Below are 22,621 nucleotides of genomic sequence, written 5' to 3'. Positions count from 1 at the left end.
CTAAGCTAGGCTAGGCTGGTCTACAGTAGTAAAGTCAGACAGGTCCGTTTCAGTTAATCAGACAGGTTTTATTGGTGTAATCTGACAACGGTAACTGATCAGCATCTTAGATTTTGATTCTCCCATCACTTTTCTTCGACAATTTCCTTGGTGACAATCAGGACTTTGGAAGTTGAACTAGATGGACTAGAAGAAAACAGAGAGGTATTGTTAGTGTGTCTGGGCTGAAGGTGGAGTTGAAGGCTCTGAGGACACTCACAGGTACACCTGTCCTTCCAGCAGTCGGTGGTACTCAGCGATCTCCCGCTCCAGCCTGGTCTTGGTATCCAGCAGGATCTGGTAGTCCTGGCTCTGACGCTCCAGGTCGGTCCTCAGCTGGGCCAGCTGGTCCTCCAGAGTAAGGACCTGCCTCTGGTAGCCAGCCAGCATGTTAGCATAGCGGATTTTGGTGTCCTCAAGCGTTCCTTCCACAGATGCTTTCTGATGGCAAAGACAGAGAAACATCATGAGCTTCAGCTACCACTGAGAAAAGTGAGGTGTCCTCTGGAGACCCACCATGCTGAGCTGCGCTTGAAGTTCGATCTCCAGGCCTTGTAGGGTACGTTTGACCTCTGTGATCTCAGAGCGTGAAGACTGAAGAGTCTCAGTGTGTACGGCAACTTCCTTGTTCAGTTCATCAGTCTAGAAGAGGAACCAGAACAAACCAGAACTGATGAGAGCAGCCTAAAGATACCTCACATAACTCCGCCTCCTCAGCTTTTCCCACCTTAGCCTGGAACCAGTTCTCCACATCTCTTCGGTTCTTGTTGGCGACGGTCTCGTAGTGTTCTCTGATTGAGGCCATGACAGAGGACAGGTCCTCCTGAGCGGGAGCGTCAACCTCCACGTTCACCTGACCTCCCATTTGAGCGCGCATAGCCAGAAGATCCTGAAAAATGACAAGAATGTCAGCAATAAAGACGGAATTTGTCATTCTAACGGTGGTTTTGATGTGGATGGTGTCTGAGTTCTGTATGGGTGGTTGTTGATCCTTGTTGTGGTGCACACCTCCTCGTGGTTCTTCTTCAGATGCAAGAGTTCCTCCCTCAGTGCTTCGATCTGCATCTCCAGGTCAGACCTTCCCAGAGTCAGCTCGTCCAGTAGCCTCCTCAGCCCAGCGATGTCGGCTTCCACCGACTGACGCATGACCAGCTCGTTCTCATACCTGCAGGAGAACATCAGCAAAAGTGAGGAGGACCTCAGACTTTTAGCCAGTGTGTAATAGTAGTAATGGCTTGGATCCAGGAACACGGAATTCAAATTCAGCCTTTGCTGAACTAGTTCTACAAGGTCGGACACACCCTCCCCCACCATATGTTCTCCTTCACTCAACGTGCGATGAACAAAGGTACAAACAATGAAAACTGAAGAGCCAGTGATGGAATCATCTCAGTCCGAAGACTGAGGTGATTCGGTGCAGCAGGGGACTCACTTGGTTTTGAAGTCGTCGGCAGCCAGTTTGGCGTTGTCCACGGCCAGGTACAGAGCACCGTTGCTGCGGGTGGCATCCAAGATCTGGATGGACAGGGAAGGAACAGGTGCTTCAGGGCGTGGTTGCTCCTGGATTCATCCACTTCTGAACCGGGCTTACCTTGTTCTGCAGGTCGTGGATTGTGATCTGGTGCGCGGAGCTGTCGTGGGACTTGGGCATGGCCTTGTTCTCCAGGAACTGTTTGATCTTCAGCTCCAGGTCAGCATTGGCCAACTCCAGCATGCGCACCTTCTCCAGGTAGGTGGCCAAGCGGTCGTTCAGGTTCTGCATGGTCATCTTCTCATTGGCGGAGACGTTGACGGCGTCGGCCAGATTGAAGCCAGAAGAAGCAGAGGAGAACGAGCCACCAGATGAGAAGCTCCTGGCACCTTTGGTGGCAGAGATGCGCACGCCGCTGCCTCCGGCACCACCGTACACGCTGGGGGCCCGGCTGGAGCCCAGGCGGGTGCTGCTGGAGTAGGCGACGGAGCGGGCGAAGGACATGATGACCGCTGACTCTGGCAGAGGAGAGAATGAAGCCCAGCTGTGGCCCGGCTGCTTTTATGGCAGCCCCCACCCCAGACTCGGGCCCTGCCAGCCAATCGGAGCAGGAATGTTTAGCCCCTCCAGCCTGGATGGAAGAATGTGGCTCAGGTGGATCCCCTCCCCCTCTCAGAACCCAGGGAAGTTGGCCTGCAGGTTGAGATCCGCCTGCGTTCCAAAAACTGGTTACCTGTGCAAACCAACCACAGACTCTTTGACCAGCCCTCAGAGATTGGACTGTCGGGTCACAGCAGAACAGGGGACCAGAGCGGACCCTCACTCCAGAACCTGAGTCCGTCGGTTCACAGGTGACCACTGACTGTTGCTCATGAGGCACACCTGCAGAAGACAGCAGTCAGGTGATCAGAAGGCCGGAGGAGCCTGAGGCCTGAGGAGAGCTGAGCCAACACTGGAGACCACGTTCCTGTGGGGGTTGGAACCGGAGAGACAGGTCCAGTTACAGGAAACCTGGAACCGGCTGAAAACTCCCAATCACAATAAAAACGATCTCTGGTGCAGGTGAAGATTAAAGCCTCCAACTCCACAAATAACAACAAGAAAAAACAAACGAGTAAAAGCAACAGTGATTGGTCGAATGTCACCTGATGTGGGATTAAAGTGAAGGGGCGACCTCAGTGTGTGTGTGTGTGTGTGTGTGTGTGTGGTTAGTCTGTCTGTTAGTGTGTGTGTGTGTGTGGGGGGGGGGGGGGTGGGTTGTGTGTGGGTGTGTGTGTGTGTGTGTGGGTGGGTGTGTGTGTGTGTGGTGTGGGTGTGTGGGTGTGTGGTGTGTGTGTGTGTGTTGTGTGTGTGTGTGTGTGTTGTGTGTGTGTGTGTGGGTGGGTGTGTGTGGTGTGTGTGTGTGGGTGTGTGTGTGTGGGGGGGGGGGTGGGTGTGTGGATGTGTGGGTGTGTGTGTGTGGGTGTGTGTGTGTGTGGGTGTGTGGGGTGGGTGTGTGTGTGTGGGGGGGGGGGGGGTGGGTGTGTGTGTGTGGGTGGGTGTGTGTGTGTGGGTTGTGTGTGTGTGGGTGTGTGGGTGTGTGTGGGTGTGTGTTACTGTGTGTGTGTGTTGTGTGTGTGTGTGTATGTGTGTAGGGTTTGTGTGTGTGTGTGTAGGTGTGTGTTTTTGTGTGTGTGTATGTGTGTAGGTATGTTTAACCTTTACATCTACTTTATCTCACCTGTCAGTTAAAACACGCCTCAGCACATCCACCAATCACAGCCCCTCCTCCAGGTATGCAGAGGTCAGAGGTCAGAGCATCACCTGTGGCAACATGAAGAGGAGGGAGGTGTGTGTGTGTGTGTGTGGTGTGTGTGTGTGTGTGTGTGTGTGTGTGGGTCACCTATGTTTCTATGTCTTTTCCATCCTCCCCCAACTCAGCTTGTTTGTTCGCCTCTGGCTGATTTTATATAACCGGTTGAGTTTGGGGGCGGAGCCTCACGGCCCTGCAGGTAGCTCAGGTGTGGCTGGAGAAAATGTTGAGATATGAAGGAGAAACATGTGTCAAAGATTCATTTATTCATTTCACCTGTGGAAGGTCACACACACACACACACAGGCAGACACACACATACGAACACACAAACACACATATGAACACACACAGACACACACACAAACACACATATGAACACACAGACTAACAGACACACGCACACACACTAACACACAAACACACATACGAACAAACACAGACACACATACGAACACACACAGACACACATATGAACACACACACTAACAGACACACGCACAGACACACAAACACACTAACACACAGACACACATATGAACACACACAGACACACATATGAACACACAGACACACATATGAACACACACACAGACACACATATGAACACACACACAGACACACATACAAACAAACAGACATATGAACCTACACACACAGACACACACTAACACACAAACACAGACGAACACACACAGACACACACACAAACACACATCTGAACCTAAACACAGACACACATACTAACACACATAAACACACACATACAGACCCACACACACGCACACACAGAGTGTTGTTTATTTTTTAACCAAAGTCTCTGAACTGAAAGTGTGAAGTTGTGTTGATTAATCTGAAGCTTTATGATCAAAACTTCTCGATGTTTTTGGTTTTTTAACGCAACTTTGGATCTTGCAGTTTTACCGCCTCTGTGAGGACTTCTTAGGGTCTGGCGCCCCCTGCTGGTCACACACCGTCACCACAGTTCGTTAAATTAATCTTCAAGCTTGTTTTAGAGTTTAAATCTGGAATCAGAGCTCGCGGATTACTGTCAATAAAGAGTGTGTAAGTGTTCCCCGTGGAGCTGCGGCACCAGAAGGTTCGGTCTGAGCAGAGGCACCCAGATCCAGGTTGATCCAGATCCAGGTTGATCCAGATCCAGGCTGTTCCAGATCCAGGTTGATCCCGATCCAGGTTGATCCAGATCCAGGTTGATCCAGATCCAGGTTCTACAGATCAAATATTGTTTGTGATTCCGGATCTGTCCAGCGGGGCTCACTGGCCGCCCCGTGACGTCATCTGCAGCCTAAGCGCAGGTAGCAGCGCCGTCTGCGCATGCGTGGTAGCTTCACGGTTGACATGTACGTCGTTATATATTCACGGACGCTTCTGTGTGTTTGAGGGTCCGAACCCTCTCCGAACAGCTCGGTTCGGTGTGATGGAGAACCGCAGAGATCCGGTGAGTCCGGCGAGTGTGCTGTGCGGTGTGAAGCCGAAGACGTCGCCTCTGCTTCGGCCGCAGTGTCGGAGATTCCCGCTGACAGAAAGTCCTGCTGGAACTCCAACAGAACCTGAAACCGAACCTACGCCACTCAGATTAGGATGAATGTCTTTAACAAAAGCATCACTCGGCATTTAATCGGCTTCTGTGCTTTAATATCGATCCTCCGATCCAGTTTAAATGCTTCAATGACCCAAAAGACAACCTGATGACCGACCAGCGTGTTCATCCGCAGGTTCTGTGGGGGTTTCGGGGACGGTTCGATCGGGTCAGAACACTTCCTGAGCAGAAAATGTTTTGATGAATAAGATGGAGTCTAAAGTGCGGACGTTGCCCGTCTCCAGGCCGAGCGCCCATGCAGGAGGAGGTGGGACTCCTTCGGGATGCTGGACGGGCTGGAGGAGGAGGAGGAGCAGAGCAGCTGCAGCAGCCGGAGCCGGAGCAGCACGGGGAGCAGCGCCTCCAGCCTGGAGGACAGTGATGAGGAGGAGCTGGGGGGAGGAGGGCTGGCGCAGCTCACCTCCCCCGTCACTCTCATCAAGACGAACGGACAGGTGTACACCTGCCCCGGACAGACAGGCCTGGGTCAGTCACCATCAGCTGCCCCATTCATACAGACGTGGATTCATCCGCCGCAAAAAATAGTCCCATTAAATGTCCACTGAGGTCCAGAGCTGGAATGTCCTGCCTGCTCTGACTGTGAACCGTCTGATGGTGTGTGTGTGTTTCCGCAGCCACCTGTGAGATGTGTGGGATGGTGGGGGTCCGGGACGCTTTCTACAGTAAAACCAAGCGGTTCTGCAACGTTTCCTGTTCTAGAAGCTTCTCCTCCAACTCCAAGAAAGCCAGCGTCCTCGCCCGGCTGCAGGTAGAGCCCGCCAAAATGGACCGCTCACCCCACACACACACACATGCACACACACACACACGCACACACACACACACACACAACACACACACACACACACCACACACACACCACACACACACGCACACACACCAGCTCCTGACCTTCGCCATCATACCTAAAGACCTGACCCTGACCCTGACCCTGACCCTGACCCTGAACACGGTCCGAACCTTTGAAGTTCTGAGGACCAGACAAGATGTCCTCTCCTCTTGAAAATGTCCTCGCTTTGCAAGTAAAATATATATTACACACTCTCACACAGGAAGTGGTGAGATAGATGCCGTATTTGTCTCTTAAAGGGGAGGCCACCAACGAAGAAGTCCAGGGTTCTGCTCAAACACCCAGTGACCACCAAACTGGGGACCAGTCCTCAGAACCAAAGCTGTCAGCAGGGCGGCGCCAGGAAGAGCGGTGAGCGTCCTCCACAGGCTGCTGGCAGCTTCCAGGAAAACACACACACACACACACTCACACTCACACACACACATACACACACACACGCACACACACACTCACACACACACACACACACACGCACACTCACACTCACACACACACTCACACACACACATACACACACACACACACATACACACACACACGCACACTCACACACACACCCATACACACGCACACACGCACACTCACACTCACACACACAACACGCACACACACACACGCACACACACACACACAACACACACACACACATACACACGCACACTCACACACACACACTCACACACACACACACACACACTCACACCACACACACACACAACACACACACACATACACACACACACGCACACACACACTCACACACACACACACCACACACACACACACTCACACCACACACACACCCACACTCACACACACACACCACACACACACACACACTCACACACACACTCACACCACACACACACACACTCACACACACACACCACACACACACACACACACCACACACACGCACACACACACACACACCACACACACACACAACACACACACACACACACACACACACACTGATCCTGAGCCTGTTGTACTTCTGACCAAGTGCCGCTGGAGGGATTTGATTGGGGCCGTTACCTTGGAGACGGAGAGATGACTGGAGCACCAGTCAGCTGCTTCAAACATGTGAGACACACACACACACACACACACACACACACACACACACACACACACACACACACCTACCTTCAGCATCTGCTCGCTCTCCATCTGCTCTCTGGTTGTTCAGGTGTCCATGGCAACGGCGTGGGCCGCTGTCAGTGAAGGGGTCCGGCTGGAGGTTCCCAACAGTGACAGCGGTCTGACCATGAAGGTTTACTGGATCGCTGGGATCATCAAACTGGCCGGTCCGAACACGTCACACACCTGATGAGGCCACGGTCAGAAGCGGCCGTGCTGACGGCTGCTGCTGTCCCCTGTCCAGGGTTCGAGGCCCTGCTACGCTACGAAGGTTTCGACGGTGACTCCAGCAGAGATTTCTGGCTCCACTTGTGTGTTCCTGACATCCACCCAGTGGGCTGGTGCGCCTCCGGAGGAGAACCGCTGGTTCCCCCTCAGAGTGAGACCCCCTCGGTCCAGACCAGGAGCGAGCTCACCTGCGAGACCTTCAACCTTCACTCTGTGTGTGTGTGTGTGTGTGTGTGCGTGTGTGTGTGTGTGTGTGTGTGTGTGCGTGCGTGTGTGTGTGCGTGCGTGTGCGTGTGCGTGTGCGTGTGTGTGTGCGTGTGCGTGTGTGTACAGGCCTCCTTCACAAGTTCAGCAACTGGAGGACGTTCCTGATCCAAAGGCTGACAGGATCCAAAACCCTCCCACCTGATTTCTCCTCACAGGTGTGACACACCAACCTCTCCTCTCTTCGTGACGCTCAGCTGTCAATCACCTGTGTTGCCTTCAGGTGCAGGACAGCCTGCGTGTTCCCTTTAAGAGGCAGATGAGGGTGGAGGTGGTGGATAAAACTCACCTGTGTCGGACTCGGGTGGCATTGGTTGAACAGGTGAGGAACACACAGGCTGAATTACACCTGTGCAGAGTCAACGTACGTGTGTGTGTGTGTGTGTGTGTGTGTGTGTGTGTGCGCTGCAGGTCATCGGAGGTCGTCTTCGCCTGGTGTACGAGGAGAGCGCAGATGGGACGGATGACTTCTGGTGTCACATGTACAGCCCCCTGATCCACAACATCGGGTGGTCGCGGTCCATCGGGCACCGCTTCAAACGCTCAGGTGAGACATCGACGAATGCACAGGTGACACACACGATGCAGCTTTACATTCGGCGTGACTGCGGACTGCTTCCAGATGTGCTGACAATGCTGGACGGTCAGGTGAACGCTCCTGGGCAGCTGTTCGCTAAGGTGAGAGACTCACCTGTGGCCACCGCCGGGGGGCGCTGTTTGACTGTCACAGTGCTGGAGTCCTGTGTTTGTACCTGGACAGGTGAGGGAGGTGGACCAAAGCAGCGCCTGGTTTAATGAGGGCATGAAGCTGGAGGCCATCGACCCCCTCAACCTGTCCTCCATCAGCGTGGCCACCGTCAGAAAGGTGAGCAGCGACCAGGGCCTGGTGGGGGCCCGGTGGGGGCCTGGCGGGGGCCCGGTGGGGGCCTGATAGGGGCCCGGTGGGGGCCTGGTAGGGGCCCGGTAGGGGCCCGGCGGGGGCCTGGTGGGGGCCTGATAGGGGCCCGGTGGGGGCCTGGTGGGGGCCGGTGGGGGCCGGTGGGGGCCTGATAGGGGCCCGGTGGGGGCCTGGTGGGGGCCCGGTGGGGGCCCGGCGGGGGCCCGATAGGGGCCCGGTAGGGGCCTGGTGGGGGCCTGGTAGGGGCCCGGCGGGGGCCCGGTGGGGGCCCGGCGGGGGCCCGATAGGGGCCGGTAGGGGCCTGGTAGGGGCCCGGCGGGGGCCGGTGGGGGCCTGATAGGGGCCCGGTGGGGGCCTGGTGGGGGCCCGGTGGGGGCCTGGTAGGGGCCCGGCGGGGGCCCGGTGGGGGCCCGTCAGACCCCCTCCAATTCTGTCTTCCAGGTCCTGGCTGACGGTTACCTGATGGTCGGCATCGATGGCTCCGAGGCCGCCGACGGCTCCGACTGGTTCTGTTACCACTGCACGTCGCCGTCCATCTTCCCGTCGGGCTTCTGTGAGATCAACAACATTGACCTGACGCCCCCCAGAGGTAGAACCGGCCCCCTCCAGCCCGCATACCAAGCCATCGCTTGTAATTCCACCCGTTGCCTTTAGAGACAGCGCGTCACATGACACAGCAAGCGAACATGGGCCCAAACGGCTGCTGGGCTGTTGCAGAGCTTCAACCCCAAATCAAAGAGCTGTGTTCCACCTGCCAGGTTACACCAACCTGCCCTTCAGATGGTTCCAGTACCTGAAGGACACCAAGTCTGTGGCAGCTCCCGTCAACCTTTTCAACAAGGTGACACCGGTGCCGGACTCGACTCCTCGCCGGGACCGGGTCAGGAATTCTGGAGTGCCCATGAGCAGAGGTGTGTTGACCACAGTCCTCTCTGTTGTCAGGAGGTCCCTGACCACGGTTTCCGTCCTGGTATGAAGCTGGAGGCCGTGGACCTCATGGAGCCCAGGCTCGTCTGCGTTGCCACAGTAACACAGATCATCCACAGGTTGCTACGGATACACTTTGATGGCTGGGAGGACGAGTACGACCAGTGGGTGGACTGTGAATCACCTGACCTGTATCCAGTCGGCTGGTGCCAACTGACTGGATACCAGCTGCAGCCCCCTGCTGTTAGTACAGGTAAATACAGGTAACACACATCGGATACACACACACACACACACGCATGTTTACTGAGGAAGAAACAGTTTCAACCTCCCAAATCTCCGTCTGCACGTGTGTGTTGTGTTTTCAGGCGTCAGGGACCCTCAGACAGCGCCCAAACAGAGGAGGAGGTCTCATCAGTACAGAGGACAAAAGAAAAGTTGGTCTCATTTCATTCACCTTTGTCGCTACGACAACGTTCCATGTTTTGATCTTCTATGGTCTGCAGAGAGGAGGTTGCCGGGCGGCAGGCGTCCTGTCAGTCAGTCTGGCGCCATGGTAACCGAGGTTCCCAGAATCCTGTCTGGAGAAGAGAACGGAGCGTCACCACCCTCCCCTGCCTCAGCGTCCCAGCTGCCAACGGCACCTCCAGACCCCACAGGTACACAAATCCTGGGTGGTAGCGTTAGCGTTAGCGTTAGCTCGGGTGCTATCAGCCAGCACACTGGCGACGCTGCGGGTGGAAATGATGTGACTTTGTCCAGCGTCACAGAGCAGAGAGGACAACGTGGACGGAAGTCAAACATCTGGTGGAACCAAGGCCAGCGGCCCGTCCCAGCCAGCGCTCACCACCCAGTAGGAACCAGCCCCGTCCATCCAGAGCCTCGCTGGGGTGTGGTGGTCACCGGACACACGGAGCGCCCTTCAGAATCCCTCCGTGGTGGCGTGACCAGGAACACGCTACCTGACGCCAAGACACAAAAGCAGCATTGATCATCTTGTTGCTCCGTTTCTCACAAAAGGCTTTTTTATTGTGAATTTTTTACATGCTGGGTGTGGGTGTGTGTGTGTGTGTGTGTGTGTGTGTGTGTTGTGTGTGTGTGTGTGTAAAGAAATGAAGCTGTTAGCGAGCTCACACTCATATGAAATAAAATACTTTTATTTGACTTTTTTGGTGAATCGTATATATTATCCATAAAAGGACCTCCTAGCCCTGTTAGCATTAGCGTCCCCTAATGGACCAATAACATACAAGAGAAAAGTTCTGTAGCACCTTTATTGTAGGGAATGATTTGTTTATGTTAGCATGTTAGCTCCAGGCTAATGATGTTTAGAACAGGACTGGCTAGAAGAGAAATGGTGTCAGACGGCTCACCTGGACAGACCTCACCTGAGCCACGTAGCACCTGAGCTCCCTTCAGGTAGAATTATCTTGAACCGTAATGTTGACGTCGTCCTCCAGACAGGTCATGTGACAGGTTGTCCTCTTTGATCTGCGGTGGATCTTGTCAGTGAGGGCCTCAATGTTTCTGCTCAGCTGGTGGAGGCTGAGACCCGGACTGGCTCAAACCACCTGTTGGATTTCGTGCTGTGACCCCACAGTGACCTTTGACCTGTGAAGCCATGGATGGATCAAGTGTCCATCCCCTCTGTCCTGCTTTGCATCCTCTTCTTCACAGCAGAAACCTTCATTCTTCTCCAACTACATCATAAATCTCCTCCCAGAGCTTCCTGGTAGCTCCATCCTCAGTGTCCCTGTCCCTCCTCTGGACGTGTCCACAGCACCTCAGCCTGGCCTCTCTGGCCTCACCTCCAAACATCTAACCCGTGCTGATCATTGCTGATCCTCTCCATGTTCCTCCCAAAGAGAAGCTCCAGCTTCTTCATCTCTCCTCCCTGGAACTTCAGCGTCTGCCTCCTCTCCAGGGCACACCTCCACCTCTAGCTCCTCCTCCACCTCCACCTCTAGCTCCGCCTCCACCTGCTCTCTCTGCACACCTCCACCCCCAGCCCCTCCTCCACCTCCAGCTCATCACCTTTATTCCTCTGGAGGTGGCACAGCTCTGCAGGTCTCTTGGTTCCTCAGACATTCTCTCATCCTCCAACATGTGTCACATGATTCCATCACCAGGACATTTGTGCTTTAGGCTGCAGGAAGGTGAAGCTTTTGTTTTTTTGCAATAAAATAGTTGGAAGGAAACTTTAGTTTGACTTCTTTATTTTCATCTTTCACAAAAGTTTCTTTCATCAACCTGTAGAATATCTTTGATGTTTCAGCATGCTAACCAGTGTGTTAGCATTGTTAGCATTATCTCAGTGTCACAACTGAAGCAGTTAAACAGAATTGTTACCAAAAGTTTGACAACTGAGCGATCAGACAGGTGAGAGAGGCCAAAGGTAAGATGGGCGGAGCCTGAGGGTCACTCATAGAGCCAGGCCTGAGCGCAGGACGTGTACGACACCAGCTCCTCAGGTTTGAACCACAGGTTGATCTCAGCCTTGGCGTTCTCCAGCGTGTCGCTGCCGTGGACAATGTTCCTGACAGGAGGACAGTTGGTGAAGCTTGAAGGTCTTCAGGCGTCACAGAACTCACGAGATGACAGTTATTCCAACAATCGAGAAGCTTCAGATAATCCTCCAAATGTCCCAAACTACACAGGTTATGTTGTGGTGTGTGTGTGTGTGGTGTGTGTGTGTGTGTGGACTCACCTGCCGATGTCGATACACAGATCTCCACGGATGCTGCCTGGTCTGGACTCAGCTGGGTTCGTCTCTCCCAGCATCATCCGGCCCAGTTTCACAATGTTCTGCCCCTCCCACACCTGAAGACACGCCCACACTTATGCTGTGTGTGTGTGTGTGTGTGTGTGTGTGTGTGTGTGTGTGTGTGTGTGTGTGCGCGCGTTACCATGGCCAACACAGGTCCAGAGGACATGTATTTGCAGAGTCCCTCATAGAAGGGTTTGTCCTTCAGGTCCAGGTAGTGGTTCTTCATGTGCTCCTCAGAAGCCTGATCAAAGATATCAGCTGTGATATTTGAGCTGAATCACAATCAAATTTAAAATGTTCATTTACTTAATTAAATGAAACCGGATTTTCTAAAACCGGAATCTCGCTCATTTCTGAGTGAACGTCCAGAATCGCTCTGCGTGGCGGATGAAGCAGCGGTTGCCATGGTTACCTGCATGAACTTGGCAGCGACCAGCCTGAAGCCGCGCTGCTCGAAGCGTTTGATGATCTCGCCACACAGTCCTCTCTGGACGCCATCGGGCTTCACGGCGATGAAGGTGCGCTGCATGCTGGGAAGGACAGAAACGTGCAGAAGCTGCTCGTGCGCGCGGCGCCCCCTGCTGGCGCGGGTGGCACGAGCTTTTAGCAACCGCTACTTTATCTGATTACAACAATTAATCTGATTACTTCAGTCTCATTTCCAGACAGAGTTGAGGCAGTTCAGTCTGAGGACGAAGGTGTGAAGCGTTCTGCGGTGGAAGCCCCGCCCCCTTGACCTCCACCACGTCCTCATTCTTCCACAAGTATCCTCCAAAAATAAACCCCCTTCATGAAGGAGCAGAGCTGCTGACGGCTGCAGCAGCCGAGCCGGCCACAGCCGGGGGGCGGGGCTTGCACGACAGCTGAGCGCGCACACGTGCACGACCAGCAAGATCGACCAAAAGGAGTTTTTCAAAGCTCAAACGGCAGAAAGTCGAAAGTTTGAAACTTCAGCATCACATTAATGTTTCCTCAGAGCTGAAAAATCGGAACTCTGAAGTCCGAGTTAAGAACAATTTATAATTTAAGCATCAATCAACGTCAGAAAACGAAATAAAAACGTGTTTTTACCTCCGTCTGAAGAAAAGAAGTTGAGAAGCCGAACAGCAGCGAAAAGAGGACGGCGACCCCCCCTCAGCGGCCGTATTTAAAGGCTGTGGGGGCGGGGCGATGCGGTGGCGGGGCGGGGCGACGCGAGGGGGTGTGTCTTCCACCGGATGAACTTTTATCCTTCAGAAAAGTTCCTGAGGAGACGTTTGAGATCCGCCGGGATGCTCGGGGGCGGGGCTTTGTGCTGACAGGTGACCCCCTTCTCCTGCTAATAACAGTTCTTGGAAACGTTTGATGAGCAGGTGTTAGCATCCTTTGCTAGGACGCAGCTGCTAGAATCAATTAGCTGCCACATATGTGAGGAGGAACTATCTGATTACTGCTGTAAAAGTCACAAACGTCTGAATTGGATGTTTCTGCTTCACTTTATTCATTTGTGTGGAAGTTTGGTCGACATGAAACCGGTAGCCACCAGTTTTATTTCAGTGTTTGACAACAGAAAAGCAACATCGTTTCCTGAACATCCCTGAATCGCCAAAACAAACCGGACGTTACTAGAATCAAGTTAGTGATTCTTTTTTCTGCTCAAAATATGAACAGCTGCCATTTTTGTGTCATCTGATCAACTCGTTTATTCAGACCCGCAGCAATGTGACCTCCCAGGCTCCGCCCACCCAGGACACGCCCCATACATGCCCCTCCCACCCTGAGCTCCAATCGCATCGTCTGTATAGAAACAAGTCGTGATATTGAAGTAAACAACCACATTTTTACAAAAGTCAAAGCTGATAAAATGAGACTTTACAACGATCAGCAGTTCTTCCTCTGTACACAAAATCAACGCCTAATTCTTCCTCTGTGGTGCGTTAGCGCCACCTCTGCTCCCGCGCATAAATAGACTGTTAGCATCTGCGCCTTTACAGCTTTGAAATATCTACAGCTGCTTCCTGCCTGCCGTCACGCTTTGACCCGAAAGGCTCCAGAACCTCAGGCAGAGGCTGAGGAGCCTCCCTCCTGTTCTGGGACATCAGATCTGATCGCTTCAGAAACATTTAGGTGACGTCGTCAGATCCTACGCCACAGCGGCTAAAGGCTAGCATTTGGAATTTCCAATAGAATCAGTAGGACAAAAGAAAAGATAAAAGGTCAGCAGGTGCCTTTGATCTGAAAATTAAACGAAAGTACTGTGACTGTGCTGACATCACTGGTGGGTGTGGCCTAAAACAGCAAATCTATGGAGTCGTTGACGGGTAGAAAACAGACGGCAGCTGTTCCACATTGTGGCAGCAGTAGTTTGGCAGCTAGTGGAGGCCACACACACACGCACACACACACTCACGCACACACACTCGCACAGACTCATGCACACACACACACTTACACACACACACACGCACACGCACACGCACGCACGCACTCGCACACACACTCGCACGCACACACGTTTATTAACCACTATGCTTTATACCAAAATTTGCATTCGATTTTGGGCCTGGTGTGTTTTTACAATAGAAAACACTTTCTAGGATTTTTGTCCTGCCTCTTCATCTGTATTCTGGGATACTCTGGGATATTCCGGGATACTCTGGGATATTCCGGGATAGTCTGGGATATTCCGGGATAGTCTGGGATATTCCGGGATACTCTGGGATATTCCAGGATATTCCAGGCTACTCCGGGATATTCCAGGATATTCCAGGGGCACTCCTCCTCAGTCAGTACTTCTGTTGCCACAATGTCTGTAACTTCTTGATGACTGTAAATTTGTCTCTACATTTGTGCTTCACCCGGATGCAAAACTCCAAACAGGAAGTGGGGTTCTGGTGAGTAAATCAGGTGTTCTGGGACCAACAAAGAGTCGCGGGTCAAGACTGATCAATCTGCTGCACCACAAAAGTCTGAACATCAAAATATCAAATATACACTTCAACAAAAACAACCATAAACATCCAAATAATAGTAGTAATAACAATAGTCACCCTATAACTAAACAGCAAAGGAACTAAAACCCTCTGGGACTTTCCTCCTCACACACCTGCGTGTGTGTCTGGATCAGGTGTTTCACACCTGCTGAGCAACAAACACAGACAGCAAATCAACTCCAAAGGAAACTCTGAAAGTCTCTGAGCCCTGAGGTTTGGCCGCAGTGCTTCACGCTGCTCTAAGTCCACTTCCTGTCACATGGTTATTGCCTGGGACCACGCCCACCCCTCAGTCCTGAGTGTCCTCGGGTGGCCAGACTGGGCTGTTCCCCAAAGCCTTGGTTCTGCTCACGTGCACCATTTTATCAGTGCCGACACTTTTTTTGCTGAAAAGTAAAATTCACACGCTTGCCCATTGTTGCCATGTGTTGTTGCCATGACAACGCTGAGCTGACTGGGATGAACCTGAAGGTGAGCAAAGTACTTGACGGTCAGGCGACAGTGGACCCACTTTCAGCTTATGGCTGTGTTTCACCTGTTACCATGGTTACGCTCACACCGAAGATGGAAACTGCTGAGAAAACATGCAAAAACAGCAAAAATGTCTGAAAACCAGCTGGTCCGTCCCAGGATGTGCCGAGCCCAGAGGATTGTGGGTTAGCAAGAAGTTCTGATGAAACAGGACAACGTGATCGAAGATATCTGTGCCCTCAGTGCATCATGGGTATTATTGGATGTACATGGATGATGGTGATGACGTGTTCCATCATCTGTCACCAACGGTTCTGAGTGGTTCTCTGCCCCATGTTCTGTGGAAGGTTCTGAAGGTTCTTCACCTGTTCTTCAGGCGTTAGCGTTGCCTGTCTGACCGGCGCCCCCAACCCCCCCTCCTCCTCCTCCTCCTCCTCCTCATGTGTCTTTGGGTTCCAGCTTACAGGACATCTCGAACAGCAGGTTCTGGTTATCGATCACCTGAAGCTGTCTGACGTAGGCCTTCGTCTGTAGGTGGGAGGGGGACGTCTCTGTATCCATGGCTACCAGATCAAACAGGAAGGAAGCGTCAAGGAGGTACAACACAAGTACATGTGTCACACTGTGTGTGTGTGTGTGTGTGTGTGCGTGCGTGTGCGTGTGTGTGTGTGTTACCCAGCTGGCTGCTCCTGTATCTTCTGATGGTTCGAACCATTTCTGCCACTTTATGCTGAAAAAAGATGTTTACGTGAAAAGTTTTGAAAAATACTGATATTTAGAATAAAGCACGCGCACGCACACACACACAGAATCAGCTTCTTGCTGGTAAATAATCGACTCACCATCTTCTCGAAGTTGACGAGTTCTCCGTGGAACGTCTTGCAGCTCTCGTGCAGGAAGGTCAGATCTGAGAGAGGAAAGTGTTCATGGATGGATGATTTTGCTCGGATTATTTTAAATCAAGTTTTCTTTAAGTAAGTTGAAAGGGAATCTAAAACTAATGTGACAGATCAAAGAGCTTCTGTCTTTCCTGGAGTGTTTTCATGAGGGGTTTGAGCTCAACCTGCAGTAGTGTTTTCAACCACAAGAGGGAGACTCCTCACAAATTCAAACAGCTTTCTCCGTCTTGGTGGGTTGTCTCCATGGTAACCAGGACCAGCACGACACGTGCTGCTCTCTGGAGCTCATGTGATTTGGTGTAATCACATTACTCACTGACCTTTGAGCAGCAGGGGTGTGAAGGGGATCAGCGGAGGTCTCAGGCTGGTGATCAAGTCTCGGTACGACTTGTGGTTCCTGGACGGGTCCTGGAAAAGTACCAAGAGATCCAGATGAGATCAGGTCACCTTCATCATCCTCATCAGCATCAATGTCAACTCACCGCAATGCTCTCAAACTGCTGGAACTGCTTTTTGAATTTCCCAGGGAGACCCTGAACACACACACACACACACACACACACACACACAGATGCTGATAAATGCCCACGGAGATGCGATTAAATAACACGATGAGGTCATAGGTCAAAGGTCAAACCTCCCAGGTGAGTCGCAACCTGTTGACAGCTGGATTATCTAATCCAAGAACCACAGCGAGGAAGGACAGCAGGTCCTGCTGCTGTTTACAGCTGGAACACACACAAACAGTCCACCATCATCATCATCATCACATCATCAGAGAACAAGCATCATCAGCACCATCATCAGCAGCACATCATCATCATCATCAGCAGAGCACCACCAGCAGCAGCAGCACCAAAGCACAGCATCAGCAGCAGCAGCACCCACCACATCATCGCACCACCACAGCAGCAGATCATCAGCACCACCACAAGAACCAGAAGCACAGCACGCAGCACCAGCAGCAGCAGCACCACCACCAGCGCAGCAGCCCCCCCACCAAAAAAAAAAAACCATCATCACCAATCACACATCATCAAAAAAACCATCATCAAAACCAACAACATCAGCAGCAGCAGCAGCAGCAGCACCACACAGCAGCAGCGCAGCAACAACACAACAAGAAGCACCACCAACAGCAGATCAGCAACATCATCAGCACCAGCAGCACCACAACCATCAGCAGCAACAGCATCATCACCAGCAGCAGCACCACCAGAACAGCATCAACAGCAGCATCAGCAACAGCAGCAGCACCAGCATCACCACCCACCAGCATCAGCAGCAACATCAGCAACAGCAGCATCACCATCAGCAGCACCATCAGCAGCACCACACATCAGCATCAAAGCAGCAGCACCATCAGCAGCAGAACAAGCATCACCACCACCATCAGCAGCAACACACAGCAAATCAGCATCATCATCATCACCATCATCATCACCACCACCATCATCATCAACATCATCATCACCATCATCACCACCACCATCATCATCATCATCACCACCACCACATCATCAAGCCCACCATCACCAGTCATCATCATCACCACACCATCATCATCATCACCACCACCACCATCATCATCATCACCATCATCATCAACATCATCATCATCACCACCATCATCACCATCATCACCACCATCATCATCATCATCATCATCATCAACATCATCATCATCACCACACCATCATCACCACCATCATCATCATCACCATCATCATCAACATCATCATCATCATCACCACCATCATCACCACCATCATCACCACCATCATCATCATCACTCACAGCGCTGAGATCTTGATGAATTTCCGGAGCAGCTGGATCCTCTTCGGCAGTGATTGACACTGCAGGATCTCCGTAGCAACCCAGTGCTGCACCTCACTGCAGCGCTGCAGTACCAGCTCCAGGTTCAGGGGGCGCCAGCGGGCTTGTTCACCATGAAACACGTAACACATAAACTCCACCTATAGAAGATATTCAAGTTTTTTCTTTGTCACAGAAGAAGAAAGTGATGATGTCACTGACCTCATGTACACAGCTGAAGAGCTCCCAGTCAAACGCCACCAGCTGATTGGCCACTTCCTCTGCTGACATGTCGTGAAGTTTACTGTCACCTGGAGACCAGTGGATCTCTTCAGGAAGAGGAAGCTGAGTGCACACACACACACACACACAACACACACAACACACGCACACACACACACACACGCGCACACACACACACACACCACACACACACACACACACACACACACACACAGACTATTTAGTACAATATATGCCATCATCCTTTGCGGTCACCGTGAGAAGCTACATGATCAACTGCGTCATGCTCGTCTGTCCCAGCTGCGATCTGATTGGTTCATCATGGATCCGTCATTCGGGCCAGTTCTTACCAGTGAGTCCAGTTCAGAGGGTTCACAGGCGAACAGGTGAGTGTTGACCCCCAACGTGGTGAAAACCGCCTCGTCGCTCGGACGAAACACGGCTTTTTCTGCACACGACATGAGCAGCAGTTAGCATCACAAACAGTCCTCGAGGGTCAGCGAGCAGGAGGCGGACGCGCTGACCTCCCGCCGAGGTCACGGCCACCAGGATGAGGTTTCCGGGCTGAACTGGTTGATCTTCGCTGTACTGGAGTTTCTCTCGGACCAGAGCCAGAATCTCTCCAACCCGACAGGACAGACGGCTCCGGATGGTGACGTAGGAGTGATCGGGAGTGTAAACCCGGCAGAAGACTGTCCAGTTCGAATGAGACATAAACAACATTACATGGCAGACTGACTCTGGGCGGAGCCACACCCCCCCGGCGAGCTAGCACCACAGCTAACCCATTAGCAGGCTCACTCGGTTCCCAACGGTTGTGGGGAAACGTAGCGCGTGTGCACATCACACAGGCTAGCTCGCCGTGCACGTGTTCCCCCAACCCATCTGTCTGGGGGTGCTGGTCCGGCCCCGTTCCACCACTCTGGACCCGTTCTAGTCCGGCTCCGGCTCCACGTGCACTGATGTAGCCGGACCAGCGCAGGAATTCTGTTTCCTGCCTGCACGTAAACGCACTTTATGAAAAATGATCGTAGTTTGCTACAACATGCGGTTTATCCTCTATTTGCTAACATTTAGCCGCTAGTTCTTTGTCATAAATCTGTTCCACCACCAAAGTGAAGGACAAATGACTGAAGAACTACAGTGGCTCCTCAACTCAAGAGCTTTTGTGCTCAGGTACATTACACAAGTCTGGATCTGTGCTTTTGTGTGTGTGTGTGTGTGTGTGTGCGTGTCGTACTCTCATCAGAGCCCCTGAAGGCCTCTCTGGGCTGCAAACAGGCGTCGATGCGTCTGAAGTGTCTGAACAACGGACGAACCTGCTTCTTCCTGGTTTCTTTCTCTTCGTCACAGCTACACACACACACACACACACACACACACACACACACACACCCCAAACATACAAACATGTCATCTCCACTTCCAATCAGAAGTCGTCTCACTGATTGTGTCTCTTACGGGCAGTTGAGGATCTCAGTCCATCGCTGCAGTTTGAGGACGTCTTCAACCAGCTCAGGATAACGACGCAGCTGCTCCACTGCACTCAGGTACAACTCCTACACACACACACGCGCACACACACGCACGCACGCACACACACACACGCACACACACGCACGCACGCACACACACACACACACACACACACGCACGCACACACACACACGCACGCACGCACACACGCACACAAACACACACAGGTGAACTAATGACAGTTCTTGCAGGTTACAGGGGAGTGTTTCGACCTGTAGGACCGTTGCTATGACGACAGGCGTTACCTTGGGGAAGCTGTTGTTGCGCTCGCCCTCCTCCTGCAGCAGCTCCCGGTACGTGTCCAGGTACCGGAAGGCCACGCTCAGCACCGCCTTCTTCCTCTGCACGCCATCCATCGCTCCGTCACGCTCTCCATCTGGCTCCGCCCCCTCCCCCCCCGCCGGCCTCCCACCCTCGCCCCCGCTGTGGCGCTCCTCCGTCTCCAGGCTGAATCTAAAGGGTGCGAGTCAAGGAGCGAACTGGCCACTGACGGGTCAGCACAGGTGATCCGGAACAATCTGGGGAGGCTTGATGTTCATGAGGACTGTAAAGAGTCAATCCATGCTGACGAAACAAAAACATCAAACCTGACCTGAACGCACCTGAACGCCTCGTCTGGTTGCCATAACGAAGCTGGTTTTGTCCGTTTGAAAGGGAAAGAAACAAACCACAGACAGGCAACAGACAGACCACAGACAGGACACAGAAAGGACACAGACAGGACACAGACAGGCCACAGACAGGCCACAGACAGGACACAGACAGGACACAGACCAACCACAGGCAGGACACAGACAGGCCACAGACAGGCCAGAGGCAGACCACAGACCCAATACAGATGAACGACGGACGGTACAAAGATGGATCACAAAGGAACCACAGACGGGTGACAGCGATCACAGACAGGAAGGATACTGCTGCAGCAGGACCTGCTGGAACCTGTCGGCCATCAGGAAGATGGGATGTGTCAACATGAAGTCATCCAGCAGCATTTCTAAGCACACAGAGGAGAGTTTTACAGAGTGCACCTGAACACACCGCCACCAGTCAGTGACATCATCAATCAGTGGTCGATCCCGATGGTGGATCAGGATCAGGACTCAAACTGGAGCGTCACAGAAACATTTGTTCCTGAACTGATCCCTGACACACACACACACACACACACACAACACACACACACACACACACACACCACACACACACCACACACACCACACCCACACACACCACACACACACACCACACACCCACACACACCACACACACCCACACACACACACACACACCACACACACACACACACACACACACACACACACACACACACACACACACCAGCAGATGTAAATGTAGGCCACAAGACAAATTTAGCAATGGCGACAGATTGTGACTGCGCACGAGCGTGTGTGTGATCTGCCTGCTGCAGTGGGTGTGTCCTCCCAGAGTCCACCTCTGCAAATGGTTTCCATGGAGATCGCATGTTGCTGACAGGAGGTGGAAACAAACCTGGGCTGTGTGACCATCTGACAACATTCATGTGTGAAATATTCATGTGTGTGTAGAAACGTGGGAGGAAGAGGAGTGAAACCAGCCCTGAGGAAGACGGAGGAAGCAGTTTCAACTGGTTTGACACATAAGCCCCTCCCCCTTCAGCAGCCCAATCAGCTGATGAGCTAATCCCGACATAGGGGACCGTCTGTATCAGTAGCGGGAATTTTAATTCATCGGTGCCTCGGTGTCGGTACCGACGATGTCGGCGTCGGTGCCGCCGCAGCATGAGGGAGGCTGAATTTGAGCTTCCTGCGTGTCGGTGTGTGAGAACAGAAAATCCGCCCACTCGTTCGCTGCTTCAGCTTCTCTGAGCTGCAGCTCTGCCTCATCAGACATGTTTGTGAAGATGTTTGATAGTGTGTGTTGGTGTGTGTGTGCGTCTTCGTGTGTGTTGGTGTGAGTGTGAGTATTAGTGTGTGTTGGTGTGTGTGTGAGTATTAGTGTGTGTGTGTGTGAGTATTAGTGTGTGTTGGTGTGAGTGTGAGTATTAGTGTGTGTTGGTGTGTGTGTGCGTCTTCGTGTGTGTGTGTGTGTGTGCGTCTTCGTGTGTGTGTGTGTGTGTGTGTGTGCGTCTTCGTGTGTGTGTGTGTGTGTGTGTGTGTGCGTCTTCGTGTGTGTTGGTGTGTGTGTGCGTCTTCGTGTGTGTGTGTGTGCGTCTTCGTGTGTGTTGGTGTGTGTGTGCGTCTTCGTGTGTGTTGGTGTGTGTGAGTATTAGTGTGTGTGTGTGTGCGTCTTCGTGTGTGTTGGTGTGTGTGTGCGTCTTCGTGTGTGTGTGTGTGAGTCTTAGTGTGTGTTGGTGTGTGTTCACATAGCAACTCTCAGGTGGTTCGTTTGGGTCCTGACCCTCAGAGGGTCAATGTGTGGGTGCAGTACCGCGGTCAGCCACCAGGGCTGCTCACGGCCGTTAGCCCCGACCTGCGCAGCGGCCTCACAGGTGCCACACCTGAACACCTGAACACCTGAACACCTGAACACCTGAACACCTGCACATGTCTGTACCTGCGATGTTGTGTAAAATTCACACACACGCCTGAACAAAATATGTAAGGGGGTGGAGCCAAGCCATCAAGATAACAATACTGCGGGCTGGCCACGCCTCCAAACGGTCGCGGACTCAGCAAGCCAAAG

General features: G+C 52.6%; 4 protein-coding genes across 15 annotated transcripts in view; 1 reads left to right on the top strand and 3 right to left on the bottom strand.

The window, feature by feature from the left end:
- Nucleotides 1-47: 47 nt before the first annotated feature.
- Nucleotides 48-4,197, bottom strand: LOC130515103 (keratin, type I cytoskeletal 13-like). The gene is made up of 9 exons (XM_057015142.1): nucleotides 3,393-4,197; nucleotides 3,231-3,313; nucleotides 1,631-2,477; nucleotides 1,472-1,554; nucleotides 1,048-1,204; nucleotides 767-928; nucleotides 556-681; nucleotides 260-480; nucleotides 48-186 (listed from the first exon to the last, which is right to left on the bottom strand). The coding sequence occupies exons 3-9, from the start codon at nucleotides 2,012-2,014 to the stop codon at nucleotides 126-128; spliced, it is 1,194 nt and encodes a 397-aa protein (XP_056871122.1). The 5' UTR covers nucleotides 2,015-2,477; nucleotides 3,231-3,313; nucleotides 3,393-4,197; the 3' UTR covers nucleotides 48-125.
- Nucleotides 4,198-4,592: 395 nt separating this feature from the next.
- On the top strand, nucleotides 4,593-10,400 carry LOC130515084 (MBT domain-containing protein 1-like). Of its 12 annotated transcripts, none has more exons than XM_057015102.1 (18): nucleotides 4,593-4,761; nucleotides 5,148-5,388; nucleotides 5,538-5,671; nucleotides 6,013-6,124; nucleotides 6,783-6,862; nucleotides 6,969-7,086; nucleotides 7,164-7,412; nucleotides 7,481-7,569; nucleotides 7,635-7,733; nucleotides 7,823-7,958; nucleotides 8,034-8,089; nucleotides 8,172-8,276; nucleotides 8,751-8,898; nucleotides 8,966-9,150; nucleotides 9,252-9,489; nucleotides 9,605-9,673; nucleotides 9,743-9,895; nucleotides 9,999-10,400. In XM_057015102.1, exons 1-18 carry the CDS (start codon nucleotides 4,741-4,743, stop codon nucleotides 10,091-10,093), a joined length of 2,328 nt encoding a protein of 775 aa, XP_056871082.1. In that variant the 5' UTR covers nucleotides 4,593-4,740; the 3' UTR covers nucleotides 10,094-10,400. The 12 variants fall into 12 exon arrangements, 8 of the variants coding, with proteins under 8 accessions (XP_056871082.1, XP_056871088.1, XP_056871086.1 ...); XM_057015108.1 differs by lacking the exon at nucleotides 4,593-4,761 and adding an exon at nucleotides 4,817-5,071 and having other exon boundaries at nucleotides 7,164-7,298; nucleotides 9,068-9,150; XM_057015106.1 differs by lacking the exon at nucleotides 4,593-4,761 and adding an exon at nucleotides 4,817-5,071 and having other exon boundaries at nucleotides 7,164-7,298.
- Nucleotides 10,401-11,435: 1,035 nt separating this feature from the next.
- On the bottom strand, nucleotides 11,436-13,222 carry LOC130515119 (nucleoside diphosphate kinase B-like). The gene is made up of 5 exons (XM_057015174.1): nucleotides 13,075-13,222; nucleotides 12,416-12,533; nucleotides 12,143-12,244; nucleotides 11,944-12,056; nucleotides 11,436-11,772 (listed from the first exon to the last, which is right to left on the bottom strand). Exons 2-5 carry the CDS (start codon nucleotides 12,530-12,532, stop codon nucleotides 11,655-11,657), a joined length of 450 nt encoding a protein of 149 aa, XP_056871154.1. The 5' UTR covers nucleotide 12,533; nucleotides 13,075-13,222; the 3' UTR covers nucleotides 11,436-11,654.
- Nucleotides 13,223-13,459: 237 nt separating this feature from the next.
- rapgefl1 (Rap guanine nucleotide exchange factor (GEF)-like 1) overlaps nucleotides 13,460-22,621 on the bottom strand; it is a 14,432-nt gene continuing 5,270 nt past the window's right edge. Inside the window, 14 exon segments of the mRNA XM_057015112.1 lie at nucleotides 13,460-16,009; nucleotides 16,122-16,176; nucleotides 16,289-16,353; nucleotides 16,666-16,753; nucleotides 16,828-16,878; nucleotides 16,983-17,073; nucleotides 18,143-18,321; nucleotides 18,383-18,505; nucleotides 18,754-18,851; nucleotides 18,928-19,095; nucleotides 19,644-19,756; nucleotides 19,865-19,962; nucleotides 20,185-20,392; nucleotides 20,855-20,933. Of these exon segments, the coding sequence (XP_056871092.1) occupies nucleotides 15,885-16,009; nucleotides 16,122-16,176; nucleotides 16,289-16,353; nucleotides 16,666-16,753; nucleotides 16,828-16,878; nucleotides 16,983-17,073; nucleotides 18,143-18,321; nucleotides 18,383-18,505; nucleotides 18,754-18,851; nucleotides 18,928-19,095; nucleotides 19,644-19,756; nucleotides 19,865-19,962; nucleotides 20,185-20,392; nucleotides 20,855-20,933 (1,541 nt within the window). The 3' untranslated portion in view covers nucleotides 13,460-15,884.

This window comes from Takifugu flavidus, chromosome 18 (genome assembly GCF_003711565.1).
Source record: "Takifugu flavidus isolate HTHZ2018 chromosome 18, ASM371156v2, whole genome shotgun sequence".
NCBI classification, from domain to species: domain Eukaryota; kingdom Metazoa; phylum Chordata; class Actinopteri; order Tetraodontiformes; family Tetraodontidae; genus Takifugu; species Takifugu flavidus.
The sequence above is the reverse complement of the archived record's forward strand: the minus strand, read 5'-3'. Positions and strand labels throughout refer to the sequence as shown.

Coding starts and splice junctions, on each gene's coding strand:
- LOC130515119 (XM_057015174.1), bottom strand. CDS start 12,532: ATGCAGCGCACCTTCATCGCCGTGAAGCCCGATGGCGTCCAGAGAGGA. Junction 12,057..12,142: donor CTGGACCTGTGTTGGCCATG/GTAACGCGCGCA, acceptor GCGTGTCTTCAG/GTGTGGGAGGGGCAGAACAT. Junction 11,773..11,943: donor CTGTGTATCGACATCGGCAG/GTGAGTCCACAC, acceptor TCCTCCTGTCAG/GAACATTGTCCACGGCAGCG.
- LOC130515103 (XM_057015142.1), bottom strand. CDS start 2,014: ATGTCCTTCGCCCGCTCCGTCGCCTACTCCAGCAGCACCCGCCTGGGC. Junction 1,555..1,630: donor TCCACGACCTGCAGAACAAG/GTAAGCCCGGTT, acceptor CTGTCCATCCAG/ATCTTGGATGCCACCCGCAG. Junction 929..1,047: donor TGAAGAAGAACCACGAGGAG/GTGTGCACCACA, acceptor GTCATTTTTCAG/GATCTTCTGGCTATGCGCGC.
- LOC130515084 (XM_057015101.1), top strand. CDS start 5,012: ATGACCGACCAGCGTGTTCATCCGCAGGTTCTGTGGGGGTTTCGGGGA. Junction 7,570..7,634: donor CACCTGATTTCTCCTCACAG/GTGTGACACACC, acceptor TGTTGCCTTCAG/GTGCAGGACAGCCTGCGTGT. Junction 8,277..8,750: donor GCGTGGCCACCGTCAGAAAG/GTGAGCAGCGAC, acceptor TCTGTCTTCCAG/GTCCTGGCTGACGGTTACCT.